The following is a 16,068-nucleotide window of genomic DNA, read 5'->3' as shown; positions in this document are numbered from 1 at the left end:
CCGTCTAGCACAAGCCTGCAGGGCGCATGCTCAGGAGAATGTGTGAGCAGTCTCTGTGAGACCCACGTTCAGGGGCAGCTAGCAGAGCCTCCCTGGCCACAATTACGTGTGCAGACCACACACAAGTTGCTGATGGCTAACCTGCCAGGGAAGTGTGGAGACCCCAGCTCTTGAGAGCAAGAATGGCAGAAATGACCTACAGACAAGTTATTGTTATTTCTGGCAAACGGCACAGAAGGAAACTTAGTGACTGGTGCCCAGCAGAAAGGAAAGGAACCAGACAGCCCAACTTCCTCAAACCCAGCCTCCACAAACCCAAAGCCTACAACCCAGCCTCCACAAACCCAACAAGTCAGAGAAGATGGGCCAATCCTTTGAAAGACACAAAATACCTCAGTACTGTGTATTTTATAGAGACCTTTATCTACTTAAGAAATCAAATTTGCTATTAAAAACTTTCCCAGAAAGAAAACTCCAGGCTCAAAAGACATCACTGGTGTATTATATCAACCACTTAAAGAAATAATACCAACTCTATAAATGCAGATAACTCAAGAGAAAGATATACTTCCCAATTCATTTTACCCTGATGTTAACATCAGACAAAGACATTACAAGACAAGAAAGCTACAGAGTAATATCTGTCATGAACATGGAGGCAATACCCTTAGCAAATTGAAACCATTAATACATAAAAGGACTATAAATTATGCCCAAAAAGGGCTTATTCCAGGAATGCATTAAATTTATATGTATCAATGTCATTCACTCTATTAACAAATTAAAGAAAAAAAAATGCATGATCCTATCAATAGATACAGAAGAAGCACTTAACAAAATTCAACGTCCATTCCTGATAAAAATTTTCAACAAACAAGGAATAAAGGGAACTTCCTCAACCTAATAAAGACATCTACAGAACACCCAGAGCTAATATCACACTCAGTGGTGAAATGCTTTTCCCTGAAGATCAGGAGGAAGACGAAGATGCCCAATCTCATTATTCCATTCGACATGGTACTAGGAGGTCTAGCTGGGGCAACTGGGCAAGGAAAAGAAATAAAAAGCATCCAAATTGGAAAGGCAGAAGTAAAACCATCTTTGATTGCATATGATATGACTCTACATGTAGAAAATCCAAAGGAATCTACAGAAAAGCTACTGGAAACTAATAAGAAATGAGTTTAGCAAAGTGAAAGCAAACAAGGTCAATGTGATGGTTTGAAGCTGTATGTAACCTGGAAAATCATGTTTGTAAATGTAATCCATTCCTGTGGGTGTGAACCCATTGCAAGACAGACCTTTTAAAGAGGAGAACACTCAAGATGTGGCCCTGAGAACTCAAGTCAGGATGGATCTTAATCCTATTACTAGAGTCCTTCCTAAAAGAATGAAGTTCAGTCAGTGGGAGAGAAAGCCATAGAAGCAAGAAGCTATAGCAACAGAACCTGGAAAAAAAGGGAGTGACCAGCAGACCCCACCATGCGTCTTGCTATGTGACAAACGGAGCCAAGGACTGCTGGCAGCCGGCCCCCGAATGCCAGTCTTTGGTAGGGAGAAAACATTGCCTTGATGATGCCTTGATTTGGACTTTCTTTTAGCCTCAAAACTGTAAGCTAATAAATTCCCACTGTTGAACGCAATCCATTGCACAGGATTTGTTTCAATAACCCGTGAAACTGAAACAGTCAATGGACAACAACAAAAAAACCGTGAAGTTATACGCTAGCAATGAACAAGCAGAGGTGAAACTAAAATAAAGTACTATTCACAGTAGCACCAAAAAGCGTGAAATGCTTAAGTATAAATCTAGTCAAGTAAGTGCAGGATCTATGTGTGAAACACTAATGAAACACAACAAAGAAGACCTAAGTAAACAGAGAGGTGTGTGGTGTTTGTGGATCCAAAAAGACCTGATGTGGTTAAGATGTCTCTTCTCCCCAAACTGATCTACTGAATTCAATACAATTCCAATTAAACTCCCAGTAGAATTTTTTTGTAGATGTTGACAAACTGATTCTAAAATCTATATGAACAAGGGACAGAGTCAAAATAGCCAAAATTTTTTTCTGGAAAAGAACAAAGTTGGAGGACTCATGCTATCCAATTTCAAGACCTGCTATAAAATGCATGGTATTGGTGAGGGAAGACACAAAGATCCATGGAACACTGTAATATTCTTCCATCAATGTCAAAAGAAGTACTATGTTAATAATAGGGGCGTATGGAAAAAAACATACCAAATGTACACTATAGACCATAATTAGTGGTAATAGTCTGGTGATGTTATCTTATCACCTGTAACAAATGTTCTACAACAATATAATGTGTTGTTGGAGGGGTGTTGTATGGGAATTCTGCACATTTGCATGATTGTTCTCTAGGTTTACAACTTCTCTAATAAAAATAAAAATAATTAAAAAAAAAGATGAATGGAACAAAATGGAGAGTCAAGAAAGAACACATACAGATGGGGCCACCTGATATTTTAAAATTGTGATAAAATATATCTAACATAAAATTTGCCATTTTAACTATTTTTAAGCGTATAGTTCAGTGGCATTGATTCCATTTGCAATGCTGTATAACCATCACCACCATCTATATCCAAAACCTTTCATTACCCAAACAAAATCAATATACCCTTTATCAGCCCCGTGGGAACCTATCTGTACTCTATTTCCTGTTTCTATGACTTTGGTTTTCCTAGATATTTCACCTAACTGGAAATCATCCAATATTTGTCCTCTGGTGTCTGGCCTGTTTCACACAGCGGGGTTTCATTCCTTTTTCTGGCTGAGTATGTTATTCTATTGTGTGTGTATACAAGGACTATCTGTTTATCTTCTCATGTTTGCTGATGGGCATTTGCACTGTTTCCAATCTTTGGCCATTGTGAAGATAGGTGTGCAGATACTGAGTCCCTGCTTTCAATTCTTTAGAGTTATCTGATTTTTGATAAACATGCAAAGGTAGTTCAAGTTAAACCTCTACTTACCATATGACCCTGCAATCCCATCCTATGTATTTAGTTACCTAGGAGTAATGAATACCTGTGTTAACAAAAATAACACAGCCTTATAGCAGCCTTACTGGGAAATCACCTAAAACTGGAAATGTCGCTTGGGCAAAAATGAAGAAACAAAATTTGGTACAACCATATGGTAGAATACGGATCACCTACATTGAAGAAACCAGACTCAAAAAGCTAGCTACTCTGGGATTTGACAAATATGAAAATGGTACAAGCATAGGGATAATTCAGTGCATTCTAGGGCTTACAGGTGGGAAGAGTTTTGGCTACCTCTAACTGGGCACAACGAGAGAATTGTGGGGGGAGAGTATCACAGAAGTGTTCTTGGTCTTCACTTTGGTGATGGTTACATGATTCTAGGTATTAGTCCAAACTCAAAAATGTACACCAAAGAGAGTGAATTTAACTATGTAAATTTACAAATGAGGGAAAAAAAACAATTAAAAAACACCTACATTCTAGACTATTAGTATACTAACCAACCCCCAGCTGCCTAGAAAGCAACGAAATACCAAGAAGAAGGCAGACCAAGTTTTGTGAAAAGGACTGGTGCCAGTTCTGTTCCTCACGATTCACGGACCCGTGACGACACCTGACACTTACAAATAGAAATTAAATCAAAAGCAAGCAAAGAAGCTTCCAGGCGGTTAAGTAATGGAATGGACTGTTTATTCACTCAACGACCAAGTGAGCATGATGCTGGTGTCTCCGAACCCACAGGCTAAAGGAAGATGGTCTGGGATGTTACCTTGAAGCCAGGGGTTGCCAATCCTGGTTCTACCTACTAGGGAAATTTCAGTTGCTTCATCAAAATGTCTCAAACAAATCTTTAATTTGTTTGAACTCCTGCCAACTTTACCACAATAAAATCCACAGGCGAGCTAGACGTGGCTACAGGAAGCGCGACAGATCAGCCTCCTCTAGGGGCCAAGGCAGAGCCTGCTCAGCCCTCACTGCTGTGCCACAGCCAAGTCCCACCCCCCGGAAAGCCTGACTGAGTCATGAGGTCCTCCGCCAGCCTGTACACAGGCCATCTCTCCACCACCAGAACCCACAACCCCCTATTTCTATTCCAGCCACCCCATATCAAAGGACAGGCAAGGCCACATTTCAAGGATAGTGGAAAAACCTACTCAGTGCAACAACCCATTTTAAGAACCTTTGCAGGTGGAGTGGGGTCTAGGCAATTGTTTCTTGTTTCTCCAGAGTGCCTTGGAATCTTCCTGGAGAGCTAGCTCCCCATGGTGTGGATGGCTCAGAAATAAAATGTTGAAAATGTGATTTTTTGTGGAGGAGCTAGTCCCTTAAAACTGTGCTGTTCCAGGTGGAGTCTGTGATCTGTCTGTGGCCTGCCACACCAGCTATGTTACATAAAGCAAAGAAAACATTTAGAAACTTAAGTTTCTAAGTTACATTAAGAAACTTAACACTGCCACAAACTTAAGTTTAACCGTGTTTTATGGGCAATACCAGTCCATAAAGATCAGGATATTTTTTAATGCATCCCAAAGCACTCTTAGAATGGCAAAACAGGGAACTGCAAAAATCTGTTTCTCCATAAATACAACAATATAGGCAAAAAAAAAAAAAAAAAAAAAAAAAGTTAACATTAATATTTTCCAGAACTTTGGAAATTAAAGGCTTTCAACAATCTAAGGAGTAGTAAGTCAAGAAAAACAGCTGAATCTCAGTAAGAATAATGAGCTTTGTGGCATTTTAACTTGGCCTAGCTAGTTCCATTCCCCTCTCCCCAGTTCTGCTGTAGACTTGGAAATCAGCAGCCTCAAAACTACATTAGTTGTAAAAACTAGCAGCCTAGCAGCCACTGAAGAAGGCAGAGTGGGTTTGTAGCTCCCTGAAAAAGGCCCATCCCCAATGAACTGTCACTATTTGGCCTGACTGCCCGCTCCCTGGGAAAGCCCCATTTGCAGGACTTGCCTTTAACTGACATGACTCAGAGCTGTTCAGTATAAACAGTCCTATCCATAGGGCATTTGTCAAAAATAATTGGCTGCAACTGTTTTACACTGCAGTGGCTGGAGCTGTGATAACCAATTGAGCAAACAAAAGGCTGGTCAAAAAACTTAAATTGGAAAAGCTGGAGTAAGATATCCACAGGAGGCTTTGAAAAGCTCTGGCATATACTTGGGGATCTGGAAAGCCAGGCACATACCAGGACTGTGGATATACAGAAGAGACCAAAGAAGGTCCCAATAGCTTGCCTCTGCTTGACTTGGAGGCTTCATACAAGTGAGAAGTGAAGCCTATGAAGCAGAGTAGTCTCTAGACAAAGAACAGCAACAACAAAGAGCAAAAACAAGAAGCACTCGAGAGGAATTCTGATTTCTAGAGTTGCCACATTATATTATTTAAAATGTCCAATACTCAACCAAAAATTACAAGACATACAAAGAAACAGGAAGGTATAACCCCACCACATACAGAGGAAAAAGTAATCAATAGAATTTGTCCTTGAAGTTGGACATAGTAGAAAAAGATTTTAAGTCAACTATAGTATGGTCAAAGAAGTAAAAGAAACCATGTCTAAAGAATTAAAGGAATGTATGAGGCACTGTCTCACCAAAAAGACAAAGAACATCAAAAAGAAAGGATGATTAAGAACCAAACAGAGGGAAGCAGACTTGGCCCAGTGGTTAGGGTGTCCGTCTACCACATGGGAGGTCCGTGGTTCAAACCCCGGGCCTCCTTGACCCGTGTGGAGCTGGCCCATGCACGGCGCTGATGCACGCAAGGAGTGCCGTGCCACGCAGCGTGTCCCCGCGCAGGGGAGCCCCACGTGCAAGGAGTGTGCCCCGTAAGGAGAGCCACCCAACATGAAAGAAAATGCAGCCTGTCCAAGAATGGTGCCGCACACATGAGAGCAGACACACGAGATGACTCAACAATAAGAAACAGATTCCTGTGCCGCTGACAACAACAGAAGAGGACAAAGAAGACGACGCAGCAAACAGACACAGAGAAGAGACAACCGGGGTGGGGGGCGGGGAGAGAAATAAATAAAATTTAAAAAATACATAAATAAATAAAAGAACCAAACAGAAATTCTAGAATTGAAAAGTACAATAATCAAAATAAAAAACTCACTAAAGAGATTGAATAGCAGGTTCAAGCAGGCAGAAGAATCAGAAACTTGAAGAGAGGTCAACTGAGAATATCCAGTCTGAACAACAGAGAAAAAGAATAAAGAAAAAATAACGGAGGCTCAGAGACCCGTGAGACAATATTAAATGTACCAACTTTTGTGTAACAGGAGTCCTAAAAAGAGAAGAGAGAGATAAAAATGCAAGAAGAATATTTTTAGAAATAATGACTGAAAACTCAAATTCAATGAAAAACAATCTATTCATTAATCTACACAAATTCCATAGCATAAACTCAAAGAAATCCACACCTAGGTACATGTGTTGAAGGCCAAAGACCAACAGAATCTTGAAAACAGCAAAGGAGAAGTGATTCATCACTCATCAGAAACTTACCAGAGTGAAGCAGACTTGGCCCAGTGGTTAGGGCATCTGTCTACCACATGGGAGGTCCGCGGTTCAAACCCTGGGCCTTCCTGACCTGTGTAGAGCCGGCCTATGCACAGTGCTGATGCGAGCAATGAGTGCCGTGCCATGCAGGGGTGTCCCCACGCAGGGGACCCCCATGTGCAAGGAATGCGCCCCGTAAGGAGAGCCGCCCAGTGTGAAAGAGAGTTCAGCCTGCCCAAGAATGGCGCTGTACACACAGAGAGATGATGCAGCAAGAAGACGCATCAAAAAGAAACACAGATTCCCACGCCGCTGACAACAACAGAAGAGGAAAAAGAACACGCAACAAATAGACACAGAAAACAGACAACTGGGGCGGGGGGAAGAAGGGGAGAGAAATAAATAAATAAATCTTTAAAAAATAAAAAATAAAAATAATAAAAATAAAAGAAACTTACCAGAGATCAAAAAGCAAAGGGAAGACATCCGCCCACCATCAAGAAAATGGCCACCAATCAAGAATTCTATATTCAACAAAACTATACTTTCAAAAATGAAGAAGAAATCAATATATTTCTAGGAAAACAAAACCTCAGAGACTTACCCTACAAGAAATACAAGAATGGGAGTCCAGTCCCTCAGGCTGAAATAAAAAGTCCTTCTGCCTACAACTAGATAGTAACCTGAATACACATGAAGAATTAAGAACAACAGTACACACCAATGCTCACAGTGGCATTATTCACAAACTATCTAAGTTGACCCAAAAAGAAAAAGAAAAATATGAATAAACCTGTAACAAGTAAAAAGATTTAATTAGTAATTACAAAAAAAAATTTCTGTCCTTTCTAAAAATTTGCATCCACTGTACTTACATAAATGCATGGTTTGAAAAATGATAAAACATGGCTCTCTGAGCATGAGCATTCTCCAGAAGGCAACCAACACAGATACTGCTCAGGAGGCTGGAGGTCCAGGGTTTGGACCTGCCTCCAATGACAATGAATTAGTAATTAACTAACTTCAAACAAAGAAAATCCCAAGCCTGGATGACTTTACTGGTAAATTCTACCAAATGTTTAAAAAATTAATCCCAATCCTTATAAACTTTTCCAAATAATAGAACAGGAAGGAACACTTTCCAACTCATTCTATGAAAGCAGTATTATGCTGATACTAATGCTGACATCACAAAGAAAACAAAATTACAGACCGTTAGCTCTTATAAAGATACAAAAATCCTTCACACCAATTCCTGATAAAAAATCTGAGCAAACCAAGAATAAAAGAGAACTTCCACGACCTGAAAAAAAAAACAGCATGCTTAGTGAAGGAAGCTAGGAACAAAAGGCCACGTACTATATGATTACACTTATATGAAATGCCCAAAATAGGCAAATCCATAGAAAAAGTAGATCAGCAGTTGTCAGGGGATGGGTTTCTGGGGATGGAAAATATGGGGAATGACTGCTAATGGGTATGGAGTTTCTTTTGGGGGTAAAGAAAAGATTCTAAAATTAGACAGTTATGATGGCTGTACAACTGTGAATACACAAAAATCCACAGAATTGTACAGTTTAAAAGGGTGAATTTTATGGTATGTAAATTATCTCAATAAAGCTGTTGTAGAAAAGTATATATCCTTTAGAAAAGGAGAAGCCCTTGCAACAAATAAGCACAGAATCATATTTATTTATGTATTTTAAATTACATTATCTGAATAGTTCTTAATGTAAAGAACATTTTAAATTTCCTAGACTCTACCTCAAAGGTTCATTCCTGCCACAGATCTTGGACTTGATTGGTTTCTAGATACATATCTAGTACACAAACAACTTCTTACCACCCATTGAAAAACACACAAGGGAAATAACTCCAAAAATGACATTTTTTTCCCCCTGCTTGCACAAAGACAAGCATGAAACATGAAAACATGAAGTCAAATAGCCTGGATGCTTGTATGATTAAATCCTTGTATCCAGGCCATGGAAGACATGATACTGCCTGTGCCTGGCAGCAGTGTGAGCTAACAGAATGGGGTGCAGTGGAGCTGCAGCCTGGAGCAAGGCAGGGCCATGACACTCACCTCGAGTTCTTCACTGTCTTTGGGCTTCTCCTCAGAGGTCTGTTTGACAAAGTCAGGGATGAGGATTTCCAATGTGGCTCGGGCTTTGAAAAGAAAAATCGTGTAAGGGTGAGGGGCTGGAAGGAAAGGCAGATGTGTTGCCTCCAAAGTGAGCTGTGTGCTGGCTACCGCACAGGAGTGGTCAGGAGGTGGCGTGTGCATAGAATCCCCATGGCTCACAGCAAGGGCCTGGTGGAGCAGCGGCACTTTAGAGGAAAGGACAGGAGAGGATGGAAGGAAAAGCACAGCTTGAGGTAAGGAGAAAACAGGACAAAAGGCAGGTTACAGGTGGCTTCTTGAGCCACACCAAGCAATGTGTGTTTTTACCCCAAATCACTGGTAGCAAGCGAGGGAGATGAGATCTGTATTTCAGAGGAATCATTTTGGTGGTGTCTTGGAAAATGGCTCAGCAGGTCTGGGAACAAGTAGGGCTGAGGGTAGGCTGCCATGGGTGAAAGGACAGGGGAGAGGGCAGGTAGAAGCAACTAGAACTGATGGAAACTCTGGAAGGAGCACTGCCACAGAGAGCATAGGACCAGCTCAGGCGCCCATGTGACGAGGACTGCCACCTGTCAAAGGGGGAGTGGGGTACTAAGTGAGGGGACAGGGTAACTATAACAGTCAGTTGACTGAGGGCTCAGTGTGACTGTGTAGAGTTTTCAGCGCTAGTCAGATGTCCCAACAAAGATGGGTACAGAGCAGCTAGTCTGGGCTGGGGGCAGAGATCTGGGTTTGGGAATGGATTCTAGCGTGTGGGGAAGAGAGCAGGTGACCCTTTGGAGAGGCACAGCAGTACTGTTGATGCTCCCAGGTCACTTGCACCCCCATACCAAGCCCATTAGAGAGGTTATCAGCTTATAATCAGGGTCACCCCCAGTTTGCTGAGCTGAGGCAGAATCTGAGATGAATGCAGGCTTCCCTTGCCTTCCTGATGACCAGGGGACAGGCTGCAGTGAGCCCAGCCCAGTCTCACAGAAGGAAGGACAGACAGTAAAAACGCTGTGGAAGGCTTCCAACTGTCCTCGTTTTACACAGCAAAGGAGATCCACACAGAGGACCACTGAGCCCGAGAGCAAAAAATAGCCTCACTGAGCCACATCCTTGTGAGACTGTGAGACAAATGACACGCTTTATGCCTTGTAAAGCCGCTGAGCTGCTCTGAAGGCAGCACTGCGACGATGGAAAATTCGGGAATTCCTGCAGTGCAAGGGCCTGCTGATCCACACCTCAGAAAGGTCCCAATAGCCCTGATGCTGGGGCAAAAATGATGTTTGAAGAGAATGCCAACTACTAGTCTGGGCTAGAAAGGGCACGGAAAGCACACAGTCGAAAAGAGCAATGGGTTTTACCCAAAAACCAAGCTTTACAGGGGTACAAGAGGTTACACCCAATGCCTGGTGTTCACAAATCTGGAGGTGAAGGACTCAGGAAACAATCCCCAGAGTCGTATGAGCCATTCAGGGAGAAGGCTAGCAGCAGGACAATTCACCTACTCTCATCTCTCCAGCATGCCCAGGTTCTGTCGGGTTTAAAAACAAACCTGCTCTAGAATGTGTGCCCAGCATGGCTCTACCAGCTCTAAACACAGTCCCCCACCCCAGGACAAGGGTGGGGAATACTGGCCCCACTGTCACTGAGTGGAGAAGGGGGGCTTCAACTTCTAATTCTCATATTTTACTTTTATTTCAATGAGCAGGTAATTGTGAAAACAACAAGTGATTATATAAATAGAAGGGATTGACTCCACCCAGGACTCCTCCCTCCTTCCCCTGCTCAGTCCCTCCCTGACCAGGGGAGGTGAGATAGCCACCCTGCAGTATGTGCACCTCTAGGACACCCAAGCAGTGACATTACCAGCTTTATTCTTTGCAAGTTTTTTGCTGCTTGCAGTTCCAGATCCGTAAGTCACACCATCAATGGTCACCGAGGCACCAAAAGGCTCACTGGGGTTCTCTTAAAATTAAAATGACTTGTTTTAAAACACACTTCCCTAGACATGAAAAGCATGCACATACGCGCCCACACACACTCAGACACAATCTGCTCATGACAGCAGACCATGTGGCACCCAGAGTGAGTCTGCACTGAAAATGCTCCGAGACCTGGGCTTTACCAGGGCCTGAGACAGGTCATGGGAAAGTCAGCAAGCAGAAGGCATGGCTAGGAGGATCACAGGAAATAGTGATGGAACTGCAAGCTGGAAGGGAAGCAGGAGGCCAGAGGCAGGGCCACCAGTGCCAGGGAAAACGTCTTTAAAGGACAGACAGGATTAGCACAGGACTGTCCACGTGGGGATGCCGGAGATGTAGTAAGCCAAAGAAACAACAAAAACAATAAACAACCCCCTTAAGTTTCAGTTTGTGCAATGGTGCAATGCAGATTCCCACAGATACACAGAACAGACAGGGAGAGCGGGCTTAAGGGCCCTTCCTCCATCTGGGGGTACCGAGGAGACCAGGCAAAGAACCCAAAGCACAGCAGGGAGGCCTTCCTCAGACCAAGACCAGCTGTGCCATGAGAGGTCAGGAGCCAGCATGCAGATGGGGTGGGGACAGGGAATGGGTGGGATGTGTGTACGCGCATTTGTGCCACGGGCAAAGACAAGGGGAAAGTAGTCACTCACCCTCAAACAGGGCACATTTCCATGAGACTATGCCAGCATTCTGCAACACGCTCCTTTCTGCCTTCCCCTCTCACTTCTAGGCCATGAGAGCAGGCTCATGGTCAGCACCTGCTTTCCTAGCCCTGGCCATGACAACACGTACACTTCTCTGTGACTCAAGTGGAGGAAAGGCAAACTCACCACATTCAAAGAAGTTGTAGACAGGGCGGACCTTTAGGACACGCTGCATGTACTCGTGTAGGATGCAAACCTCAGACTTCCCATTAGGGTTAATGACAAACTCTGCAACAAGAAGGGGGTATCTCAGCAATAGCATGAGGAGCCACTGCGGCTAGCACAGGGAACCTGGTATTGCACACCCCACTGGGTCACTTTCAGGGATCTACCACTGCAAATGCGGGACAAACCAGCTTTGCACTGGAGTGTAACCCACTCACAAAAACACACTTGAGATGCATCAAATTCCCAAGGGTAGCAAAACCAGCTTGCTAACGTGAGCACACAAGCCACACCCAACCTTTCTTTGTGGGAGCATCTTGCACAGACAAAGTAATGAGCTTCTGATTGGCCGGTAGGATGGGCCTCTCGGACTCGGCCTGTTTCCGCTTCATTTCCCGGTTAAACTGCCGCCGCTCGGCCCAAGTCCGGAATTTCTTCACAGTGACTTGCTCAAAGTCAAAACGCTTCTCCAGGTAGTTCCGGAATTCCTCAAGATCTGTCAAAGATTTACCAGAGAGCCATATTACTAATGTCCTACGTAAGCATTATGTTCTCTCTGCCCAATGATTGGGACTGTGCAGCTGCTCATTAGGAAGGTCTGCCTGCGGGGGGGTCCCTGTGTTCCCTCACCCACAGAAAGGAAAGAGTCAGTTCCCTTCATTTGACTAGCTCAAATTAATCTGGAATATCCCTTAACAGGCTGGAATGTTCCTGGAATGTCCTTATAGTTGATTTTGGGGGAAGGACATGAATACAAAAGTAAAAAAAGGAAAGGAAGCTAAACATCAAAAAAACACACATATACAAAAAAAACAGGTACTCTTCAGGGCCTCTCTCCCTGTATCAAAACAAGCACTTGGCTGCTGTTGGCAGGCACACATGGTCAGCCCAGGATGAGTTGCACAGTCTGCTGGTGGGAGCTTCTCTGATCTCTTTGCTTGCTCCCCTCCACCTGGCTGCCACCTGGCTGCCTCAGCACCCAACAAATACACCTGCTTCAGGGCCTTTGCACTTGTCCTTCCTCTTCCCAGGAAACCCCTGGCTTAGGCCCTGCTGTACCCCTCTGCTCCAAGAGGTAACCTGGGGTCTTCCTGTTTTTTAGTGTTGCATCTGCTTTCCTGCTTTTTATGCCCCCTTCTCACTCTACCACCATCTGCCATCCTCTAGGTTTACATTTGCCTTGCATTTGTAGCCTGCCCCCCACACCCCACAAACCTAAGTCTCAAAAGGGGTTCTGTGTACAACAGAAGTCCTTAGTAAAACAACAAACAAAAAAACTACAAAACAAGACACTTGTGCCCACTTTTGAATTATAAAAAACTACCTATTTCTGTGCATGTAATGTATGCAAAGGCACAGCAGGTCTGAAAAGAGGCACATAAAACATGCACCAGTGGCCACCTCCTGGAAAGGGGTGAGTTGGAAAGCAGATGCATTTAAAAATACAGGAAACACATTCAGGGTTACATGTACATTAAAGACAGTCTATCAAAATAAACCAGAAATTAACTTCCACCAGGACTGTGTGAGGAACAATGCTGACAGGACCCTCAGGGAAACTGGGAAATTGTAAAAAAAATAAAATTAAAAAACACAAAAACAACACAACAACAACAATAAATGAAGCCTCTGGAATTGGGACTAAGGGCAAACAGCAAATGAAGATTTTCTTCAAGAACATCTATGAAGATTGGGTAAGAAAAGCGAGATTCTATGGTATCTGAACCAGGACAGCTCTCTCCTTACATGCTCCTAGCTTGGCAAGGCAGAGACTCTACTTCACACTGCTGCAGCCAAGAGCACAAGCTTCCTGTACCCCAGCTCCCAGCTAGGGGCTTTCTTCCTGGGAGGAGCAGGACATCGGCATTTCCCAACCTGCCCCCAACTGTCTGTTGCTGAGGCTAAGTCCCAGGTGAGTGCTGTCCAGAAGTGGGAGGAGGGCAGCTCCCTTCTACCCAGCTCCACTCAGACTCAGGCGTGGTGCCCTGAGAATACTGGGACCCTGATCGTCCTTGCCCCGGCTTGTGAGGCAGTGGTTCCATGTCAGAAGAGGCAAGTAAGACTTCAGGTGGCTGTCCCCACCTCTGTCCCCCACGGAGGGCTCAGCTCCAAGAGCAGGGGTGACCCTCAGAGAGAAGCAAGCCATTGCCCCACTTCCAACTCCAGAGCCCTGGCCCCTGAGATTTTACCTATAAAGAAAAGCAAGTGGTAAACAGCTCGTAAACTCCTATAAAAGGGATGGACTTAACAACAGAATGTGGAGAAATCTAAACCTCAGGGCACACTCAAGAACTGTGGGCTTGTGGTAAAAGGCAGCTGGGAGGAGATTGACAGAGCTAATGAAGACACAGCCTCCAAGACTGGTCGGCAGCAGTAAGATGGGGGGATAAGACAGCTGGGAGGAGCCCCCTGGGATCAGAACAATCATCACGCATGGACCTGAAAAACTTCCTTCAAAGGAAGACAATTTGATGGGGTTTGTTTGTAGAGCAATTAATGCCCAGGACACTGTTGTAAACAGTATCATCCCAGAGTGACTTTGGTCACCTCCAAAACTGCTCCCCTCTGAGGAGTGAGTGACATTAGAGGTTTAATACCAAGAGGGGAAGGGATAGACTTCACTAGAACAATCCAGCCAAGCACTAAACAAAGAAACAAGCAAATAACAATAACAAACCCCAGAGGGGACACCAGTACCCAGAGCTGCTACAATGTTATCGAATGTTCAGTTTCCATCAACAAGTAATGACACGTTCTGAGAAATAAGGAAGAACAACCCATACCCCAGGAAAAACAGCAGGCACACAAGCTGCCTGTGAAAGCAACCAGATGTGGGGTTTAATGGGAAAAGACTTCAAAGTAGCCATGGAAAACATTCCCAAACAACTAAAGGAAAGCTTGATTAAGGTGATTAGGGAAGTAATGGCAGTGTGTCATCAAGACAGCAGCATTAAGACGGCCTCATTATGTTTCTCCTCAGAGACAAGTAACAAAAGGGCAAATCCCACTCACTTGGAACTCTGGTGGATGACAGAGACTGAAGAAGGACTCCATAAATGCTCAATCAAAGAAAGAAAGGGAAAAAAAAAGAGGAGATGTGTGACTTGGACCTGTCAGACCAGACTCCCCCATCCCCTGCCATGCTCGGTCCTGGGCAGCTTCAGTTTAACAGCAGCAGTGCCCCAGATGTACACACTCCCAATCCGGTCCCTAATTGCTGATGCACTTAAACAAAATAAGCAGGTACTGATTAAACACCTCACTCACTGGAATACCCTAATGGAGAAGTTATCAGTGGCAGAATAGTTGCAAAGGAAAAAGGGAAAAAACAGAACCACTGTTAAGGCACAGTAAACAGAAAACTGTAGTGAAAAAGCAGTTCCCTAGCCAAGGAGACCAATGATCAAATCGTGGCTGTTGGGAAGGGAAATCTGCATAAAAACAGAGAGAACAGCCTAGGCCTTCCAGCGGAGGAAGAGAGAACAGGAAATCCTTTCCTTGGGGGGGGGGGTGGCACATATTAGGTTCATCTTAAAAATTATAGGAGGAACAGCAGATGTAGCTCAAGTGGGTGAGTTCCTGCTTCCCATGTACGAGGTCCTGGGTTCGATCTCTGGTACCTCCTAAAAAAAAAGTTACAGCACACGCCCAGAACACAAGACAGGTGCAGAAAGAAGTGAGAAAACCTGAACTGTTCAACACAGGTGGTTTTAAAGGTTCAGTATAAGCTGGACTAAGCATTGAAGAAGAGCCTGAACACACAGCCAATCTACAATAAAACCCTAGGCAAGAAGGAGAAACAGACCTTCAGAGTTAGCACATTGAAATAATCAAATGCCCAGTCATCAACAAAATATGACAAGACAAAGAAACAGGAAGATATGGCTCATTCAAGGGAACAAATTAAAACTCCAGAGGAAACACAGACATTGCAACAACTAATCAAAGACGTTCAAACAAATCTAAATCAATGCAAGGCACTACCAGGAAAATATGGATAGAAATAAACTAGATGTGGGAAGGATATTAAGAATACCTGTGTGAACAACAACAACAAAAAAGAATCAGAAACTTTAAAAAGGCACAGAACTTATAGGGATGAAAACCCAATAATGGAGATTAAAAATACACCGGAGGCATACAACAGCAGGCATGAACAGGCAAAAGATCAGTGAACCAGAAGATAGGACAATCAGAATCACACAGTTGTAAAAGCAGATAGAGGAAAGAACGGGAGGGAAGCGGATTTGGCCCAATGGATAGGGCGTCTGCCTACCACATGGGAGGTCCAGGTTTCAACCCCCCGCCTCCTTGACCCACGTGAAGCTGGCCCATGAGCAGTGCTGATGCGCACAAGGACTGCCCTGCCACACAGGGGCATCCCCTGCATAGGGCCCCACGCACAAGGAGTGCTCCCCATAAGGAGAGCCACCCAGAGTGAAAGAAAGTACAGCCTGCCCAAGAATGGCGTGGCATACACGGATAGCTGATACAACAAGATGATGCAACAAAAACAAACACAGATTCCCAGTGCCACTGGTAAGGATAGAAGTGGTCACAGAAGAACACAGCAAAT

At 44.0% G+C, this 16,068-nt stretch overlaps 1 protein-coding gene across 9 annotated transcripts in view; it reads right to left on the bottom strand.

The window, feature by feature from the left end:
* The window catches only part of DGCR8 (DGCR8 microprocessor complex subunit), a 54,004-nt gene that overhangs the window by 7,823 nt on the left and 30,113 nt on the right, over positions 1-16,068 (bottom strand). For 7 of the 9 annotated variants that reach the window (XM_058281867.2, XM_058281869.2, XM_058281866.1 and 4 more), the window contains 4 exons: positions 11,791-11,988; positions 11,454-11,555; positions 10,505-10,603; positions 8,612-8,694 (listed from right to left, as the gene is read on the bottom strand). In XM_058281867.2, the coding sequence (XP_058137850.1) occupies positions 8,612-8,694; positions 10,505-10,603; positions 11,454-11,555; positions 11,791-11,988 (482 nt within the window). Of the gene's footprint in view, positions 1-2,998; positions 3,037-8,611; positions 8,695-10,504; positions 10,604-11,453; positions 11,556-11,790; positions 11,989-16,068 lie in introns of all 9 variants that reach the window. The other 2 variants (XR_011646545.1, XR_011646544.1) reach the window with 1 other exon arrangement.

This window comes from Dasypus novemcinctus, chromosome 19 (assembly GCF_030445035.2).
Source record: "Dasypus novemcinctus isolate mDasNov1 chromosome 19, mDasNov1.1.hap2, whole genome shotgun sequence".
Taxonomy (NCBI): domain Eukaryota; kingdom Metazoa; phylum Chordata; class Mammalia; order Cingulata; family Dasypodidae; genus Dasypus; species Dasypus novemcinctus.
Note: the sequence above shows the minus strand (reverse complement) of the source record. Positions and strands in the feature narration are given on the sequence as shown.